This window comes from Seriola aureovittata, chromosome 21 (genome assembly GCF_021018895.1).
Source record: "Seriola aureovittata isolate HTS-2021-v1 ecotype China chromosome 21, ASM2101889v1, whole genome shotgun sequence".
NCBI lineage: Eukaryota > Metazoa > Chordata > Actinopteri > Carangiformes > Carangidae > Seriola > Seriola aureovittata.
The window spans coordinates 19,634,596-19,654,175 of NC_079384.1; the positions used below are offsets into that span (position 1 = coordinate 19,634,596).

Below are 19,580 nucleotides of genomic sequence, written 5' to 3' on the forward strand. Positions count from 1 at the left end.
ATCCAGGTTTCAGCATCTTACTCAAGGTAGACGGAAATAAGTCGAGGATCAAACCACCAATGCTACAGCTGATGGTCCACGCTCCCGCTCCACAGCCTGACCTACAGCAGCCGACAATGATCTGCTTTACATTATTGATAATGACAACACACACGGAAAGCAAGCAGAGGTCTCAGTGTTTTACACTTTTACTAGATATACATGACATTGTGTTGATCCGTTCATCTTAATTCACTGATGTTACCAGACGCCGCCATTTTTATACACAGGCCCGAAATATAATGTTCTCAAAACAAAAAAAGGTTAGTGTTGTTCAACTCTTTAGATAACAGTCGTAACCACGGCCTCCTTTGAAAGCTAACTAAACCAAAAACTTGGCACCTTGTCATGATCATGTAAAACACTTTGGAGCCACAAGTCTGAAGCAGCAGCTGCTGCAGTGATGTGGAGCTTAAAGAGCTTTGAATACATACAATCAAGAGACCTGGAGCTGGGAAGGAGTATTTTAAAAGGTTAATGTGCTGATAATTTGAGTGTTTCTATTTATTAGACTTCATGGTTTCATTTCATTTTCATTTCATTATTTCCCAACAGAAAACTTTTAGCTCAATTTGGCCCCATGCAGGTTTTTGATACTGCAGGATTTGTTCACCAGACCTTCACCAGAGTACCTGTTTAAAGGAGTTTCAAAGCTTTGCGTGTACAGTGTTTGGACCTTGGGGTGTAGGGAACTGTATCTCCCAGGTGTGTGTCCACAAAAAAAGCGCAATTATACAGCGGACAGTTTGGGCAGAATGAATCTGACTAAACCCGATGTTTCCCACCTGTCTGACCAATCAGACTGCTCCTGTTTCTCGACCTATCAGACCACCTCGTCATCAGATCTGAGAAGGGGAAAGCTGCTTAAATAAGACTGAAGTTGTATGAAACCAGAATAGAGCTCGATGAATCACCATTAAAAGGTTTGGATTTTAAGGACCTTTAGATGGTTTGTGGTCGGGTTGTTTTTCTGCGGCACTGCTCAGACAGCGACACAGTCCCTGTGTGCAGCACAGTGCAAAGACACGCTGTCAGCTGGAGAAAGGTGTCCTGTTCACCCTCTGCCTGCTGGTAATACAAACACCCACAACCCCATAACACCACTGACGCCAATTAAAAAGACCTGGAGAGAGAGAGAGAGAGAGAGGGAGAGAGGGAGACTCTCACATTTAGGGCAGGAAAGAGAAAAAAGAGAGAATGGAGAACAAACAGAGGTGCAGAGAGTCCTACCGTTACAGGGATTAGAGGGAGAGGTGAAGAGAGATGAGGAGAGTAATTAACCAGCGGGGGGAACAGGCCGGCTGGTGAGGGAGAGATGACAGAGACTCTCAGTGGGCAGCAGTGGAGCCTAGTGGTTAGACAGAGTGTGTGAAACAGCAGCTGTCAGGTGAGATCTGAGAAACAGGCGTGAGATTCACACAAAGCATCTGTGACCAGCACACTCAAGCTGCTCACACTCAAAACACGTGAAGAAGAAACAAATAGAGGCAGGTTTTCGTTGTTGCTTTTAATAGTGTCGTAACTCATGAAGCAGGTACAGAATTATTTTGTCTTCCTTAAGCTCACATATCAGCAAATATGGTGTTACTTTTTCACAGTTCAAGGGCGAAAAGCACTGTTGGTGCAAAGATTTATATGTTAGCAAACACAAAACGTAATAAAATGTTAACCCTACAGGTAGGATGAAAAATAAAAACCCTGATGCTAAAAGGATTCTTGAGCAGCAACGATGAAGAAGCTTTTATACTATGAACATGTACGTCTTCATTTATCCATTAAACCTGCAATAACTGTTGGACAGCAGTAAAAACAACTCTGACAAATCATCAAATTTTAAGTTGATAAGTCGAACTTGTTCTAAAACGGCTGCTTATTTCTTCATCCAGCAGCTACAGAGCAACATGGTGGCTCATGTGGAGTCATGTATGTGTCACCTGATGAATCACAGTAGTGTTTAGCTCTGTGTTTGGTCTCCTCCAGCTCCTGAGGGAAATGTCTGGCTCTCTAGCTGCTGAATGCTCAGCTGTGTTCACCAGCCGCTCTCTGACTGTGTCTGTAAGTGGACAGTGGCTGTTTGCAGATGTTTCTATGAAAACATCTGTCATCCAGGTCACTGTTATCCAAGAGAAGATGAACTGAGGGCAGCTGGACTTGGTAATTCACGCCCAGCATGGGAGGGCGTGAAGTCTAAGAAGTGTCCAACTCTGGACTCGCTCATGACTTGAACATTTTTTCTCATTGTTTTAATCTTAAAAATTTTAGCAAGGAATTGTCTGCGTATGGAAGTGCTTGCTTGGAGCAGAATAAGAGGTCGATGAATTAGAGGTTTTTAAACTCTTCGGGGATGTGAAGGAGAGGAATAATAATTTAAGCTGAGAAATAATATCTCTTGGATGAAATGTCTTCAAGTATCTACAACCAAGTCCAGTTGCCCTCAATTCAATTTTTCTTAGACTTCAGGTTTATCAAATCTACTTGAATCAAACAATCAGTCTTTGGTTGACTGCATGTAGACTTTATAAGGTCAACAGCAGTTGGGAACTATTGCATAAAACATTGTGGTTTGAGTCTGTGGAGGTATGGTACTCCTGAATGGCTAGTAACCATCAACCTTGGACCATAATGTGTCCATGTTAATGTTTCTAAATAAGTATTGTAGTCAAAGAGCTGACCACCTTAAAATGACCCAATAGAGAAAAGAATAAAAGGCTCCTTTACAAACGTGTTACTCACATCTGTCTGTTGAGAAAGTCTTTGTTCACCAACACATCAGCTTGTTTTAAGGTTGTACCTTAGAAATGAGTTAATGTTAGACAAAACCTCATTACCTGAGCCATCCATTGGAAAACAGAAGGTGTAGGAGAGATGGGAATGGACTCTGACTGTAAAAGACTGCAGTGCTTCTCTTTGAAATGCAAATTAGATGCTTTGTGAACAAAAAAAAAGCAACTCCAGGTTACATTACAGCTACTCCAGGTGTAGCTGTTAAACCTTCCGTCTGTATCGACAGCTGAATCCATCAGAGCCTCGTTTCTCTGTCCGGTCTTTCTCTTTCCTCCTCCTCCACCATCCTCCACCTCATTCCTCCCCATCACCGCACAGAACGAAACCAAAGGCTAATGACTTATTAGACTGCAGGTAATGAGAGCAGGGCAGCTGTTCAACCAGGGGATTAGAAGGTAAAATGATCAGATAACACATGAACTCCAAACTGTGAGTTCATCTCCTTTTATTAAAGAGCAACTGATTCAATAGAGCCGCAGCTGATTTGTCCATAAATTATATTTTTATAATTTACATGCACCATAGACAGAGAGTGTACCTCCACAGCGCATAGTGTATTTCTATTTAAACATCTACCCAAGCTAATGTATCTGTATATACAAATATATTATTTTTTACCCTGGAGAGAATTGTGTGTGTCAGAGAAACAAGTCATGGTTCAGGTGTTCTAGATGCCAAAGGCAGTATAGACTTTCATGGTGATTAAATAATATCTATCAGCCGTTGTATAATAAGGTCTACCAGCAGGTACATGATGAACATCCCAACACGCTGCCCGTTCCTGGAAGTTACATTCCACTCGTTGCTGTGTTTCTCAGAAAATAACTGGCCTCCAAACCTCTTATCTGATTCTTCCAGTGATCCCCATGGTCCTCCACTCACCTCCCGCTCACTCTCCACATCATCCCCCCTCTTCACTCCGCCTGTACCTGAATGCAGGTCGTCACCATCCCTCCGTAATATCACATCCATTTCACATCCTCTTCTGCCTCCATTTTGTGGTTGACAAGTGCCACCAAGTAGTTTGAGTATTGATAGTATTACTGTGTCCCTCTCTGAGCGCTGTAAAATAATATAAAAGAAAAACTGTCCTTCAATGCATCGTATGCATTATATTCTTATACATGCTCTCGCTTCTCAAAACCCCGGAGAGATCATCTGATAAGTGCAGAAATATGATGCTGCTTCAGATACAAATAGAGAACAAGATGCAGCTGAGTCAATGTTAACAAGGTAATCCTCTTGTTAGAGTCGGGCATAGACAAAACAATTTCCTTGACATCATGTCTGTGGGTGGTTTGTTACCTACACATATTTGAGTGCACTTTATAGCCCTTTTCCACTGCATGGCACTGGCTCGACTCACCTTTTTTTGGTTTTCCATTCGGCAAAAGTTGTTGATAGAACTTCATACCTGGTACCTTTATTTGGTATCATCTCCGCTGTGGTTCCAGGTGAGCTGAGGTGATGCCAAAACACTGCAGACGAGCGACTGTCGGAGAGAATTGTCAGTACTGCGTCATCATTGAAGATGACGTCACAATAGCTTCATGTGTTATCGGTGTAGTAACGACGCCACATTGAGGAGGTACTGCCTGCACTGGAAAGCGAGTAGAGTCGAGTTGTTTGTCTCCTTTCTGTTTTCAACAAAACATTGCTCCTGTGCACAAAGCCACCTCCATAAAGAAATGCTCCTCTCAGTTTGCTGTGGAAGAACTTGGCTGGTCTGCACAGACCCCCTGACCTCAACCCCATCCAAAACCGATGGGATGAACTCGACTGCAGTCCGTGAACCAGACTTTAAGGGTTCAACATGCTTGAAATGAACCAAGTGGTGCGATGTTTTAACCATCCACACCCAAAAAACAAGAGTGTTTCCAGCAGTTCTGAATGGGCACACTGTCACAGCCTCCTCTGGGCTGCATCTCGCTGCCTTATCTCTCTCTCTCTCTCTCTCTCTCTCTCTCTCTCTCTCTCTCTCTCTCTCTCTCTCTCTCTCTCTCGTGTCTTTGAAGTCTGTACCAAGTGAGGATAACAAAAGAACACCCTCATGCACTTACTGGGTGCAGTTATAAAAGTCAGAAACATATCTTTCAAACCCGAGTGTCACTGATCAGCCCCGAGGCGTCTCGGGAAGCGTGAGGAGAATGGACTGAGGCACCAACGTCTTTGTGTCGTTGAGTGGTCTGAGCACCAGAGAAAGTAAATACATCTCCACAAACAGACAGGTTCTTAATGTCTCGGCTGCAATTACAGGATCTGCAATCAACTTTGTTTTGACTTTTAGACCCTTTAACCTGACAGAATGACATGTTTTCAAAAACCCTCCAATAAATGAGCCGTGGGTCCATGTGACTTTTGTTTACAAGCACTTCATTTTTAATTGGAGACAGAGAAGTTAAATACAAGAAATACAACAAAACTCAGAAAAAGAAAGTCCTTGGTCAGGTCGACTCTGGTTTAAGTTGTTGAGTGTAATGAGGTTGGTGGTATAAAACATAATAAAGCCAATATTATTCATAGATTATTCTCATGCTTTTAGAGTTAGATTGAGGCTATCTATAATTACACCTCCCAGAAAATAATTGGGTTTCTGTTCGTCAGAGCAATTAAAAGTGCATCAATAAATTAAGCTTTTTAATGGCCTGTGTGAATCCCCTTTCCTGTTTGGCTTTGACTCTGTCATTGTGTTTTTTTTTGTACGTGACAACGATCACTGATCACTGCTCTTAATTAACGTGACAGAGGGAATAAACATTATTCTGTTCATCATGTGCAGAGTTGAAGTTACTCAGGGTGATAAACACACTCCACCTGCCTCCACTCACCTCGCAGCAAATGAGGAATCAGCTCCAATCAGAAAAATGACATTAATCAGTCAAACTCTACTAATTAAAATGAGGTCAATAACTTCTCCTCCTCGTCTCCGCAGGAAATCAGCGACACAGAGATCCTGGAGCTTACCCACAGTGCACTGGGGCGCATGACGGTGATCCGACAGATCTTCCCCTTGTGGAAGGACAGCAGCACCCGCTGTATGAGACACAACCACCGGATCTCCTCGCTGCTGTGCGACCCGCAGGAAGGATACCTGCAGAACCTGGAGGTAAACGAATGAATCTTTACCATCAATGCTTCGCTGATTGATAAACGTTTGCTGCTCTCAGCATCCGTTACTGACGGAGGCCGAAGGACTTCCCGTCATTTGAAAGTGATCACTACCTGGGAATATATCACTGTTTTCCCTGAGGCAAAGATTAAAGTTTAGCTTTCAACACAAAACCGCAGATAATTAATCATAATGAGGTTTTCATTCTTCATTTCTTTTTGACATTTGTTCAATGTGTGGTGATATTTTTAGTAGAACAACATTCCTCTTAAAACTCACAGTAGCTGTGAGGTGGAAACAATGCAGTGCCCGCTATGCTCTATGTGTCTACATATTCTTTCAGCTGTGATCACATGAGAGGAGCTTTATGTGAGGCTGCTCATGTGTCTGCGGTGTTTTGTTGGTTTTAGGATCATGGCTGTTGCAAGTTTAGCTGCTCTGCTTTCTGTGTTAATGATGGAGGCCTTCATATCAATCAGCTGCATACATTCTCTTCTGATTCTTACAGTCCATGTTGGACTCTAGCATCTAGCTACAATAGGTTTCCTCTATTGTTCAGCGCATGTGATGATTTTCAATAGATCTTCGACAGACGATGTACAGACACACACAGATTCCAACAGGAGCAGATTTTAGCAAGGATTCCGGGGAAATTTTGAGATGCTATTTCCAACCCTCCTAATGATAAAAATCAGTGTCTTTCTGACGCCAAAGCTCGGTGTGTTACTGTGGTTTCCGTCTCCGGGATAACCCAGACAGTGGGTTAATTCAGGCCAGTTATGGCCTGAATTCAGCCATAAATGAACATGCACCGGTGAGACATTTGCATGGCCGTGGGGTGTAACATTAACATGCTTTCCCAGTCTCTAAGCTCCTGTGGAGAGGAAGTCAGATCAACCAACCAACCACTTGTTTGATGTTGGGAGCTGCATGACTACACTGTCGGGATCTGGGAGGTGTACTCGTTGGCGTCTCTGCGGGTCCTCTGCCACCCATGGTTATCACTGACGTTTAATGTATCTCTGCAGAAATACCACTCCAGTCTGAGTCCTGACTGATGAGGTTTAGGGTGGAAAATCCAGACAATTTGGGAAAAACCTATGCGACCACTTGTGTTTCCACATCTCAGAGACATAATTGTTTCAACTGATTGCAGTAAAGGGCAACAATATGGAATTTGTTGAAAGGTTCTTGGACGCCAGTAAAAGGACAAGGGGGAATATTTGTAATAAATCATCCCCTCATGTCGGGAGCTTGTGTTCCCAAACTAACTTTATTCAGAACAATCTTTGTCCTTCAATTAATAAAACATGTTCTCAAATCACCTCTCTGTCTCGGGGAGGACAGAAAAAATCTTCACCAAAGAACGACAAAAGATGTGTTTAACAGACAAACACGGAGGGTCACACAGTGTATCTCATTCCTCTGTCAAAATGGTCCATAATCAGAGTGATGGTGGAGGGAATGAATGAAAGCTTTAGGGAATTAATTAAGTAGTTTTAGGGCACAATTTAGTAATTCAAAGGTATGAATTATTATTCTGAGGGGACAAATTAAGTCATTGGAGTGTAGAAATTATTAAAATATGGGACAAAGGAAAAACTGAGTCATTTGAGGACAGAAATTACATATTACAGGGAAAGATTTCTCCAAACTTTATCTTTAATACTTCACCTGAGGTGAATCTCCCTGATTTGACCCATCCTAATGATCCAGGGGCACTGGGCCCACATGGAGCCAGACTCCAGGTCAGAGGTCGGTGCTTTGGTCAACGACATTGGCAGGAGTTTCCAAATCAATGATGCGCATCCATAAATTCATGAGTGCATTCATGAATCCACCCTCCCATACAAGCACAGTACACATACAGTAGACTGAGCACACCCAGGCCGTCAGAGCAAATCTCAGTGTTCAAATATCAGCTGAATGTTAAATGAGGACACACAAAGGCTCAGACACTCCAGCAGTGTCACAGAGCGGGAGGGAGACTGGCTGATCCTGGAGCAGCGTGAGGTCTGAAGACACTGCCGTGCCTCAAAACAAGCACTAGGAGGCAGAGGGACAAAGTTATACATCTCACGGTCATGAACATATTTAATTAAAACACAGCACTAATTCATATGTCACAGTATTTATAGCTAATCATGACATGAGATCACTGTCTACGTGTGCTGTAGGCTCAGTGTTAAAACCTCAGGGCAGCTGCTGAACATAAACAGAACAGCTGCTGTCTCATATTTAAAATGACAAATTTTTCTAGCAATATAGTAAATCACATTGCTGTCACATCAGTGTCATGTTTCAGGCTTTTAGAACTCAGACTTAGAATAGGGTCAGGGCTTTGGCTTTCCACTTTGAACCATTTTTGCTCAGTTGACTTTTGACTAGAGGCTTTGCCCCCATTTGACACAGGCAAGGAGTCGGTATCCTCACCATTTGCTGATCCATGTAGCATGTCCTTGCAGTGCAGTGTAGCAAGTTAGCCCAGGTTTTAGGATACTGTATTAAAATTAAAATATGACACTAAACAGTGTAGCTGCTTTTTTCAGGCCTGTGGAAATGAATTTACTAGTAAATAGTTGTTTATTTCCGCATGTAGCAGCCATGGATCAGCACGATGATCCATGTGTTGTGGTGTCTGTGTTCGCCTGATGAATCTCAGTCCAGCGTTCCCTCTGTTTTAGCTCAGTGTTTGGTCTCCAACGGCTCCTGAGGGAAACATCTAGCTCTTTAGCTGCTAAACGCTGCGCTGCAGGAAAAGTCTGAGTTGTGATGTGCCGTCGCCTCACAGAGATTCTTGTGTGGCTTTAAGCCGTCAGTAGTTGTTTATGAACATGCAGCCGCAACACTGCTGCTGACTTTATCTATCAGTGTTGAGTTTGTGTCATGGCTAATATCTACAATGAAATCTAATTGGACTCATTCCAGTGAATTTCATTTAGTCACATTTAGTCTGTGGTAGCAGTTGACACCCAGAGGACACCAATACACACTGTCACATCACGCACTAAGACATCCCCCCCCCACACACACACACACTCCACTGAAGTATTATTTCCGGTTATGAAATATCACAGTGATGTGTGGTTGACATTTAAAAACAGCAAACAGAACAATTACCGTAATTCATGCTGACAAATGTTTGGTTTTTTTCTGTCTCGTCTTGACATTTGTGTTGATGAGTGTAGTTTTCTACATGTGTGACATCAGAGCGGCGTGAACCCACAGAGACAGCACTAAGGTCACACACTCTCTATCTCGCCCCGTTTCATCTCTGCATCTTTAATCTTTAATTCTGCTCCTCTTTCTCATTTTCTTATCTCAGTTTCTCACTCTCTCTTTTTTCATGTGTTAAAAAACTTCCTCCCCCCTGTCCGTCTCTTGTCTTGTTGCCTCTAGCCTCTTTTGGCCTTCACCCTTCTTTTAATTTCCTCCTTCTTTCTCTCCTCCTTTTGTCTTTTCTCTCTTCCTCCCCTTTAACCTTCTTAATGACTTGTGATAATTGGAACTGCTCTGATTTCATTTTGTTTGTTTTTACACTGAATGTCACTTTTGTTTCTGTTGTTTGTCTGTTTGCATGCGTTTGCCTTGTCTTTGTCTTTTCAGTTGTTTTGTTTCTCATTTTTCTTTTTCTTCCTGCTCATATTTTTCCTTCTCCTCCCTCAGCTTGATTATTTTTTTAACAGTCTGTTCTCCTTCCCATCCTCATATTTCTTTCTTCCTTCCTCGCCCATCTTCACTTTGTCTCTTCTCTTCCATCTCAAAAATCACCCACTACATAAAAATCTTCACCTGGAGTCAGTCTTTTCATCCTTGACCTCTGTAGAACCTCTCTGTCCTCACCTGAAACCCTGTGGGAGGCAGGTAGAAGAGGACGTTTGTCTCAATAATTCATGCAAAAGAAGGTTAAGTGTTCATGGAAGTCGCCCCCAAAAGCCCTAATCTTTCTCCCTGATGAAGGACAGAGTGAGCGTCACCCGTCAAACACTGTCAGCGTGAGCAGGTTCACTCTGTGTCTGTAAACAAGTGGGAATGCTGCTGCTTTAAAGCTGCAGTCAAAAGTACAGGGGGAAGGTTTCTGAAATGTCACCTGAATAAAACGTGAATAAGTTCACGTTACCACCGACTACCTGCATGTTGCTCAGGAGGACGTGAGCAGACGACATCACTTATTGGGAATCAGTATCTCTGATTAATTAAGGCATTTTGTCACTGCTACACATCTAAATTGGCATTAGAGGTTTATTTAATGTAGCCTATTAATGTGTCTTGTCTGATCCGCCTGTATCCAGGATTACAGCTTAGCTTCAAGACTTCCACTCCTGCTTTACTCTGCGTGCTTGTGGTCTTTTACCACAGATTACTGTTTGAATCGACATCCTTGGATTTTTCGACTTGTCACATACAGAATGTCTGAACCTGAGTTCATCAATGCTTTGTAACAGTGAACTACAGCAGGACATGAATGTTTGCCACTGAGTGTCATTTCACCCTGTTGACTCAGTCAGTGTTACTGCTGACAGACATTAGTGTCACTTTATTGACTGAATCTGATTGTCAGCAGGAGACAAGTGAGCGCAACATTTGATCTGGAGGAAATTAGAGCTGTAATTCTTAGTACTGATGATGTTGTAGCCACAGGCCTTAATTCTGCACAAACACCTCAACACAAAGAATAGATCTGCCCTCACTCTCAGTGTTAACATCATAAGTAGCAGCTCTTAAAGTCCAGCCTCAGTCAAAGCTCTCCCACGCTTTACTATAGAGAAGACAAGATATGATGTAGAAAATATGACAGATTTATTTTTTGGCTAAATTAATTGTGTATTAACATATAATTGTGTTTAGATTCCAAAATACAATATAATATAATATATGATGCAATATTCTGAATTCGCATCTTTTTTAAATGATGAAATTAATTAATTTAAAATCTAAAAATGCGCTACTTTATGTCGTCACTACTCTGCACCATCTGATTGGTTACACGTCATCACGAGTAATTGCCTATCACTGAAGGCTGCTGTGTACGCAAACTGTCGCAGACTCCAGCTGCTCCGGTTAATGAGCGGAGCTGTGTGTCGAAGGTAAGACGGCAGACATCACTGAAGATGTAACAAACAGCTCAGTCCTCTACACTGAAGTTACAACAACACCACACTCTGATGAACAAGTTCGTCTGTTGGCTCAAGACACACCGAGAGAGGGAGAGAGAGAGAAGCTAGCGCTAACTGCTAAGCTAAAGTAACTAGCAGATGTGAACAGCATGTAAACAACTGACGAGTCGGTGAAAGTCGCCAAAAGCAGCAGAGAGCTCTGAGTGCTGGAGCAGAACTAGTGTAAGTTTAAATGTACAGCACGTAGTTGGTCACTGTGATGAAGAAAACAGCAACATTAACGATGTTCAGACAGAGCAGCGATAAACGCTACAGAAACTCCAGAGACGAAGTGAGACGCTACCGTGACTGCAGCATGTCAGCACATGTCACTAACTACTGATGCTGAAAAGACATTTTACTGCAGTAGAAGTAAAGTCACGGAGTAAAAATGTTCTCAGATAAAAGCATATACTAAGTCAGTTAAATGTCTCTGAGCAAAGTTGCTGTTACATTTTTTGAAGGGTAGGGGTAAATGTTATATTGTGATTAACCAATTAATTCTACTCAGGCACTACAACTGATAATTACTAATATACATTCCGTGGGCAGTTTATTAGGAACACATGGCTAAAACTGATGTAGAGTAATACAACAGTCTTGCAGTAAATGCTTTTTTCATGAAGGTTGTAATGTTCAATTTGTGATAAAATAGTTTTAGACAGTTGTTGATTCAACTATATGATCATTATGGAGGTGATATCTTGTATAGCTGCATTACATTACACAGAGGTGTTTGTTATTTAGCCTACCTTCAGTGATATCGATGGGATGGACAAAATAATACAAACACCTGGACACCACTGCGAGTGTCCTCATGTAGCAGTAGTGGTGTGTTGGCATATCGGTTTCAAATATCGGTTATCGGCCTTCTTCATTACTAATAATCACTATTGATATTGGCCCTGAAAAAAACTATATTGTTCCATCCCCAGTACATATATGTGTTTGTGTGTCTCAGTTGCACTGTGAAATCTTGAATTTGTCCTTTACATTGACCCCCACTGTCTTCATGTGTGTCATTGATGTCACTTCAAATAACATCATCGAACACGTAAGCACAACCAATTAGGAAAAGTGTTGTGTAGGTTTACATCAGCTACATGCACCATGTATCAGGAAATCAATTTAATTAATTTAATAACAAACAAGCAACAAACCTGGTAAAGACTGTGGATTACTGGATTCCAGTTTAATACACTGGGTTATTAGTAGCAATAGTATTTCTAAAAGTATATGGAGAGTTGTGAAACTTTACATCCGTGTATGTGTGTCGATTTGTGAATCTGTGCAAGAATCTGTAAACATGTATTCAGATTTGCTGGTGCACTGATATGTGTTAATATGTAAAATAAAGTTTCAATGTGCACACAGATCTATATAAGTAAGATTTGTACATATGTAAAAGAATCTGCAAATATATGGACTTAACTGAATGTGAATGCCTTTTGCTGCAGGCATCAAACACACCACACACTCTTTCTGTTTCCAGTCATGCACAGTAATATTGATTTGAATGCTTTCATGTCAGGAAATCGATATTTAACATGAAGCTCTGTTTTTGATACCAGACATAAAAAATATCTGTATGTATTTATCTTTAACTTGTGTCTCCCTTCCTCTCTCCAGGTGTCCAACCTCTACCTGTACGACAGCGTGCTGATGCTGGCCAACGCCTTCTACAGGAAGTTGGAGGACAGGAAGTGGCACAGTATGGCCAGCCTCAACTGCATCAGGAAGTCCACCAAGCCCTGGAACGGAGGCTGGTCCATGCTTGAGACCATCCAGAAGGTACTGAGGCTTTCTGACAATAAACCCACACACGCACGCACGCACACACGCACGCACGCACACACACACACACTTCTCCATTTATCTGTTAAGCAACAGGTATATGTTCTTTTCCATCAAAGGTTTGATTGAAACAACCTTTGAAGACTGAGGAGCGCATAAAGAGGAGAGCATTGAAGTATAATTAGATTTATATACCAAGCTTAACAAAGTGTTTCTTAAAAAAGCGTGAAACACCGTCGGTGAAACATGAAACAAGAACGTCATTCAGCCTAAACTCTGATGTACATCATACAACCTGAAGTCTGATTCTCAGTCTAATTGGTGAAAGATGCTTTTCACATGTACTGATGAGTCCCCCATAGCTTGAATAGTTTAATAGTAAAAAACAACAGTTCGTTTCTTTGACGCATCTCACAGTAACTCTCACGGTGAGCTTGTTAGCGATCTTTCCTTCTCCCTGGCTCCTGTTTAATATGCACACTGAGGTGAACCTGGTGCAGAAAAGCCCTGATACCTTTAATAATTGCAGGGTTTTGATACAAGTGTCAGTTCCTCTGTGATATTGACAGAAGTACACAACGTTCGAGTTAATGAAAATCACTGCTACAGTAACTTCTGCCAGTGCCTTCAGCTTTTAGATCATGAAATTATGACTGAAAATACAACAGGGCATTGTGGCATTTTTCTTTTCTTTTTCTCCTGTTGAATTTATTTTTGCACATTTTAGCCTGTTGACAGTTTTATTTGAAAAGTAGTGTTTGAAATTTACCCTAAATGTTCATTACATTGCTTGGCTGTGTTGATTGAGCTCACAGGAATGACAAATGAGCAGCAACAAAGATGCAGTTGCACTGAAATCAGACTGTATGATATCTGCTGATAACTGCCCAACCTGACAGATTTGAGCTTTTTGTCCCGTGTGCTGTCACAGTGATAACGGATGCGGCATCTGGGACACCTCCCAACCTCTACTACATGCTCTGTGATGTTTAACAATAGAAGCACAGAGCATCTTCAACTGTAAACACTGAGACACTGTGTTAAAACAATGCAAAGGTTTAGTGTGTTAGTGTGGTTGTGTTGCTTCAGGTAGGAGTGAGACAATGAAATACAATCCAGCATAACATTTGCATTAATCTGAAGGTTTATCAGAGGCTAAAACGCTGCATGGCGGATTATAACACTTTGAAAAGGGTTTTATAATGCTGGAATATTATAACAATAACAATTATTCCATTTTTTTTATTTTTATCGTAACAATCCTGAGGTAGATGGCACAGCCTTTTCAGAAAATGAAAAATGTTTAAGATTTTAGCTTAAGGTACCAAAGTTTTGAAACAGTATTCTTTAAATGCACCTCTGTGACCATAACACCTTCCTGTTTTAACTCTGAAAAGAGTGCTCCATACTCGCAATGCAAAGCACTTTTGACAGTTGCTCACCTGTCGGTGTTACTTGGTACTGTCTACCAACACTTACCGTGTTAATATAGAATTTGGGTGGAGTATCACTTTAATATCTAACTAAAACAGTTTGCCAAGAGAACATAAAATAAAAATTATAACACACATTATAGCAAACACATTGCTACATTTACACTAAGGTTCCTACTGCACTGAAGCTTAGTAATGTCCTTCACTTGTAAGTTGCTTTGGATAAAAGCGTCTGCAAAAGGAGTAAATGTAAATATTTTATTCTATTCAGAATGATTTGAATTGAAAGCTAATGATTCAGTTCAGCAGCTGAAACAGTTTGCATTAAGTTAGCTAACAGTTAAGTTTAATGACTAAAACATTAGGTTCAGGTTAGTTTAAGTTAGCTAAAGGTTTAAACACTTAGTGTTGTTTTAGAGTTTGGTTTAGGATAAGTCTTGTTTCAGAGTTCAGATTACCAGCTAAAACTGTTTTGTTCTGGTTAAATAATGGTTCCGTTTAGGAGCATAAACATTCAGGCTCAGGTTAGCTAACCAGTTTAGCAGCTAAAACAGTTTGATTCATGTTAGCTATGGGTTCAGATTACCAGCTAAAGTGGTTTGGTATAGGTTAGGCAAAGGTGCTTTTTAGCTTTTAAAACAATTTGGTACAGGTTATCTGATTGTTAGCTATGTTTAGCTAACATTATCACTAACATTATAACAATTGAGCAGGTAGAACAATTTGCTTCATCTTAGCTAATAGTCCAGCTAAGAGCTCAAACAGCATAGTCAGGGTATGCTAACTGTTAGATTTCACAGCTAAGACAAAGTAGTTTAGCTAAGTACTCTTTTTAACATTATATATTATTTGTATGTTGTATGCTAAATCAAAAGTAGAGTAATATATTATATTAATATAATTATAATATATATTATAATTACACATATAGTTCTGAGAGACAGAGTTCATAAAGCAATACTCTGTTGTAAAAAATATTCAGAGTGATGCATTAAATTTATATTTCTTTATTACTGAAAGACAGATGGAGGACTAGAGGCATCACTGACTTTGTAGCAAGCTGCTCGCAAACCAAAACAAACATCATGAAACATTATTCTCCTCCAGGTGACAATGACTGCGACCTTTGCAGCTGACAGAGGAACATTTATTTTGTTGCCGTGTGTTGATGGGTGTCTTTAGTCTTGCTTTACAATCCAACATGAACTGATGGAAGCCATGAAGCGACATTTCATCTCTGGCCTTTCAGTGGGGTGGCACTGCAGTCAGGAGCTGCGCTCCAGTGATATTTTATATGAGATCTCATACATTTCTAACCATTCTTTGCTACTGTATATTCTGCATAAAAGCCATGGGAGCAATCAACAAGGGAGCCAGCAAGCAGAGATCAATGATCATGAATTAATAAAGCTGATCATTAATTTATAAACTGATTAATTAGGTATCTATATCGGTTCTTGTCCTCTCCTGAGCTGATGGTTTCCATGGTGATTTCTGTGTGTTGAGTGCACTTCATGACCCTGTTGGGATTGCCAATTTAACATCAATATCACACAGCTTAGCAGCTCACAAAGCACCATGGGACGCAGCGTGATACTAAAGATACATGGAGGATGGCAGGAGCAGTTTCAAAAGGGGCAAAACGCTACATGAGCCAGACTGCGATGAGGCTGTTTGTCTTCTGTGTTGTCCAGATTTTCTCTCTCTTTCTGTGCATGCTTCTTTCATTCGCAATTTCCTTACCCATGTCTTCTCTTCTCACACTTCTCTTGCACTCTTCCTTGTATAATTTTTCCCTCCATCACTCCCTTTGACCCCTTTTAATGACTCTTCAATGTCGTTCTCCCTTCATCCTCCCTCCCTCCATCTCACTGTCACTTCATTATATTTTATCTGCATGAACATTAAACTTAACAATACTGACAAGGCCTCTTTTATTATGGATTAATGATAAAAAAAACATGCATTTCAATGAAGTAGAAGTTGATGTCTGCTTATTCCTTTTCACTGGTATGTATGTCCTACAATATGTTGCACTTAGTATATGTCTTGGTGCAGCTTTAAAAAACAAATTTTAGGGGTTCTGTTAAAAAAAAGTTTGTTTTGATAAATATTATCATATATGAAATGAACAGGGTCCAGATTGATATCAGTATCAGCATCAGCAACAGTATCAGCAACAAAGATCCACTATTGGTTGAGCTTTTAAACTTTCCAAACTCCTTTTATCCTCCATGATTTTCACATTGTTCCACCTATTTCTCTCTCTCTCTCTCTCTCTCTCTCTCTCTCTCTCTCTGTATCTGGGGATTCCTCCAGGGCAACATCACAGGTCTGACAGGTATGATGGATTTTAAGGACAGCGGCTCCAACTCCCACGTCCAGTTTGAGATCCTTGGCTCCAGCTTCAGTGAGACCTTCGGCAAGGACATCAAGAGGGTGAGTTCACAGAGTTTCACTTTAAATGAATGAACTGGACGTGAACGGTGCAGAGGGCCACATCGCCTATGTGTCAAACCCAAAAGGCTGCAGAGTGAACTGACATTTTGTCACCACTCAGATGATACTGAGTATTCAAGTTTTCATAAAAATTTTTCTGGCAGATTATGTATGAATGTTGTCACAATATAAGGAAATAGATTTAGATCAATAGAGCTAAAAGGTCCTGCTTTGTCTGCCCAGTACTTCAGCACTGGAACAAGAGTAGGATTGCAGTCATACACCAACATACACCTGACTTCATAGAGGAACAAAAATCAAAATTAATAGTAAATGATCCGGATCTGCCCCAAATTTGAATGGGCTCTCCCCTGACTCCTGATCCAGTTTGGTGCAAACCGGTTCAGTGCTTTATACAGAAATCCTGCTCACAAATAAACACACATGAAAACATAACCTCCTTTGCTGCAATAATAACATTTTAGCTAACGCTGGTAGCTAGTAAATGTTCGCAAGGCAGCCCTCATAAACGGACTATAATATTAAACGTTAAGCTACAGGCTCAAAATTGAAGTACATAATATATTTTTTATATGGCAGTTTAATACATCTTGACTGTAACCGTGTTTAAGATCCTTTTCTGTCTGACTCTTGAGTGGTGCCGTCACCAGACCAATGAAAAAAACTCTTTTGAGTCACTCAGAATTATTTGAAAAGTTGTTTCAGATTCCTGTAACCAGACAAACCATCTAACACCGTTTTATTGAGTGTTACAGAGACTTCTGTGCCTGGAGTGAAAACTGCCAGCAGCTCAGTCTGACACACATTTCAAACTCACACTTACACATGAACACACACTGTCGCACATTCCTTCTCTACACATTCTCTCTCTGTCTCACATTCCTTCACACATAAACACACACAGTCTCTCACTGACACACATGCATTTACATTACACCTTCTCTCTTAAACATGAAATCATGCTCTCACTCTAAGGTTCCCACTCTAACATACTCACACACACATATTCATTTCAAACATACTTTGAAAACACACTCACTTTCACTCTTTTTTGAACTTGTATTCAGAGCCTAATATTCACGGCTAATCTGTTCGGGGAAACTGCCGTATACAAAACTCAGGAACCCAAACACACACACACACACACACACACACACACACACACACACACACACACAAGCACACAAACTCCCCTCTGTGTATTTGTTCAGTGCAGTGTTAGCCTGACAGCACTGCCTTGTACTGTACAGAGGAGCTGTGGCTGCAGGCTGTTGTTGTTGTCGATTGCAGTTGAAAGTCATCAGTCATCATGCCAGCTGTGTTCAAGTGGCACAGACCACTCCCGGCCATGGGGTGCTGAGGGGGATTAAAACTCAGATTTCCTAAAGTCCTGGTAATGGCCTTTGGTTGGTTCATTAAACGTTCAGCAGCCTGCAATATTAAATAGTATTATGAGGGATAGCTAAGATAACTGGAGGCATTGGGTGGTAGTAAAGGAAGTGATGTCTTATTTTCCCTTTCAAAATGTTAAGTTGCAGTCTGCATTTACTGAATAAACATGGAGTGTTTTACTCCCTGTGGTGCTGACTCTACCTTTATATTTTCCCCTATTAGTCAAGTAAATAAACTCAAATCTTCCATCATAGTCTCGGAGTTGGTAGAACTAATTAAGGGTTTGCTGCGGTGATTCAGGGTGGTGTTTGTAGTAGTCATAGAGGTACGACTTTTAGTGGTAGCAGTAGTAGCAGTGCTGGAGCAGCTGAGCATGACCGTGATGGAGTCTTTAAAATGCTTTCAACGTTGACATCAGGAGACTGATGGTTTTATGAATAAATGCTTTGTATTTAATAATAAATCAAAATAAAGCAGGTTTGTCAAGGTATGAGGCTGTGGCTATTACCTGGAAGTGTTACCTACTAGTGCAGACCTTCAACATATTTATCTGAGTTTGCTCTCAAGAGAGCGTTACATATATTGTTTTTGTTAATTATGATAATTGTGAATACAGCATTTACAAGGTTTACAAAGGTAGGTATTAAAATAAGATGAGGAAGATCGTGTACTGTAAGCCTGATCAGTATAAGGGAATTTACATTACAACTCATTGTTATTTCCAGGATCATGTACAGTACTGTAGGATACCCCCAGGCCTGCTGTTAATATTGTTTGTACATGATGCTGTGATGTAGAGTTGTGAAGTGGGAGCAGTGGTTTCGACTGTCCAGGTTTCAGGACTTCTGGGTTCATTTCTTCATAGACAGTTTTATGTGACTGGCAAAGCTTGTGAGTCATCAGCGCTAAACATGGACAACCGTCTTTAAAAAAATGTGGTGGTTTGATAAAATGTCGAAGGTACAAGACTATGTGGGTTTTACAAAAATGTGCCCATCGCTTTCTGTGCCCTCCACTTTTATAGGTTATAGGTTGATTTTCAGACATAAAAGTCTCTCAGACCTCTGTGACCCTCCATCAGTTGATACATTAAATGTTGATACACTCATCGGCCGGATGATTGAATTTCTTCATACGTTGTTTCTTCCATCATCCATCCATCCATTTTCTGACGCTTATCTGGGGTCGGGGCCGTGATGGCAGCAGGTCAAGCGAAGTAATACAGACGTACTTCTCCCTAGTAACGCTTTCCAGCTCCTCCTGGGGGATCCTGAGTTGTTCCCAGTCCAGATGGGATATATTATCTCCTCATCGTCTTTTTGTTCTACCTTGGGCCCACCTACCAGTTAGACATGCCCAGAAGACCTCAGTGGAAGTCGGTCAGGAGATATCTGAACCAGATGCCCAAACCAT

The 19,580-nt window shown here is 41.0% G+C and overlaps 1 protein-coding gene across 3 annotated transcripts in view; it reads left to right on the forward strand.

Moving 5' to 3' along the window:
- Positions 1–19,580, forward strand: part of grid1b (glutamate receptor, ionotropic, delta 1b) — a 522,039-nt gene that overhangs the window by 434,148 nt on the left and 68,311 nt on the right. For all 3 annotated transcript variants that reach the window (XM_056365959.1, XM_056365958.1, XM_056365957.1), the window contains exons 6-8: positions 5,756–5,929; positions 12,718–12,879; positions 16,635–16,754. In XM_056365959.1, coding sequence (XP_056221934.1) covers positions 5,756–5,929; positions 12,718–12,879; positions 16,635–16,754 — 456 coding nt within the window. The remainder of the gene's footprint in view (positions 1–5,755; positions 5,930–12,717; positions 12,880–16,634; positions 16,755–19,580) is intronic.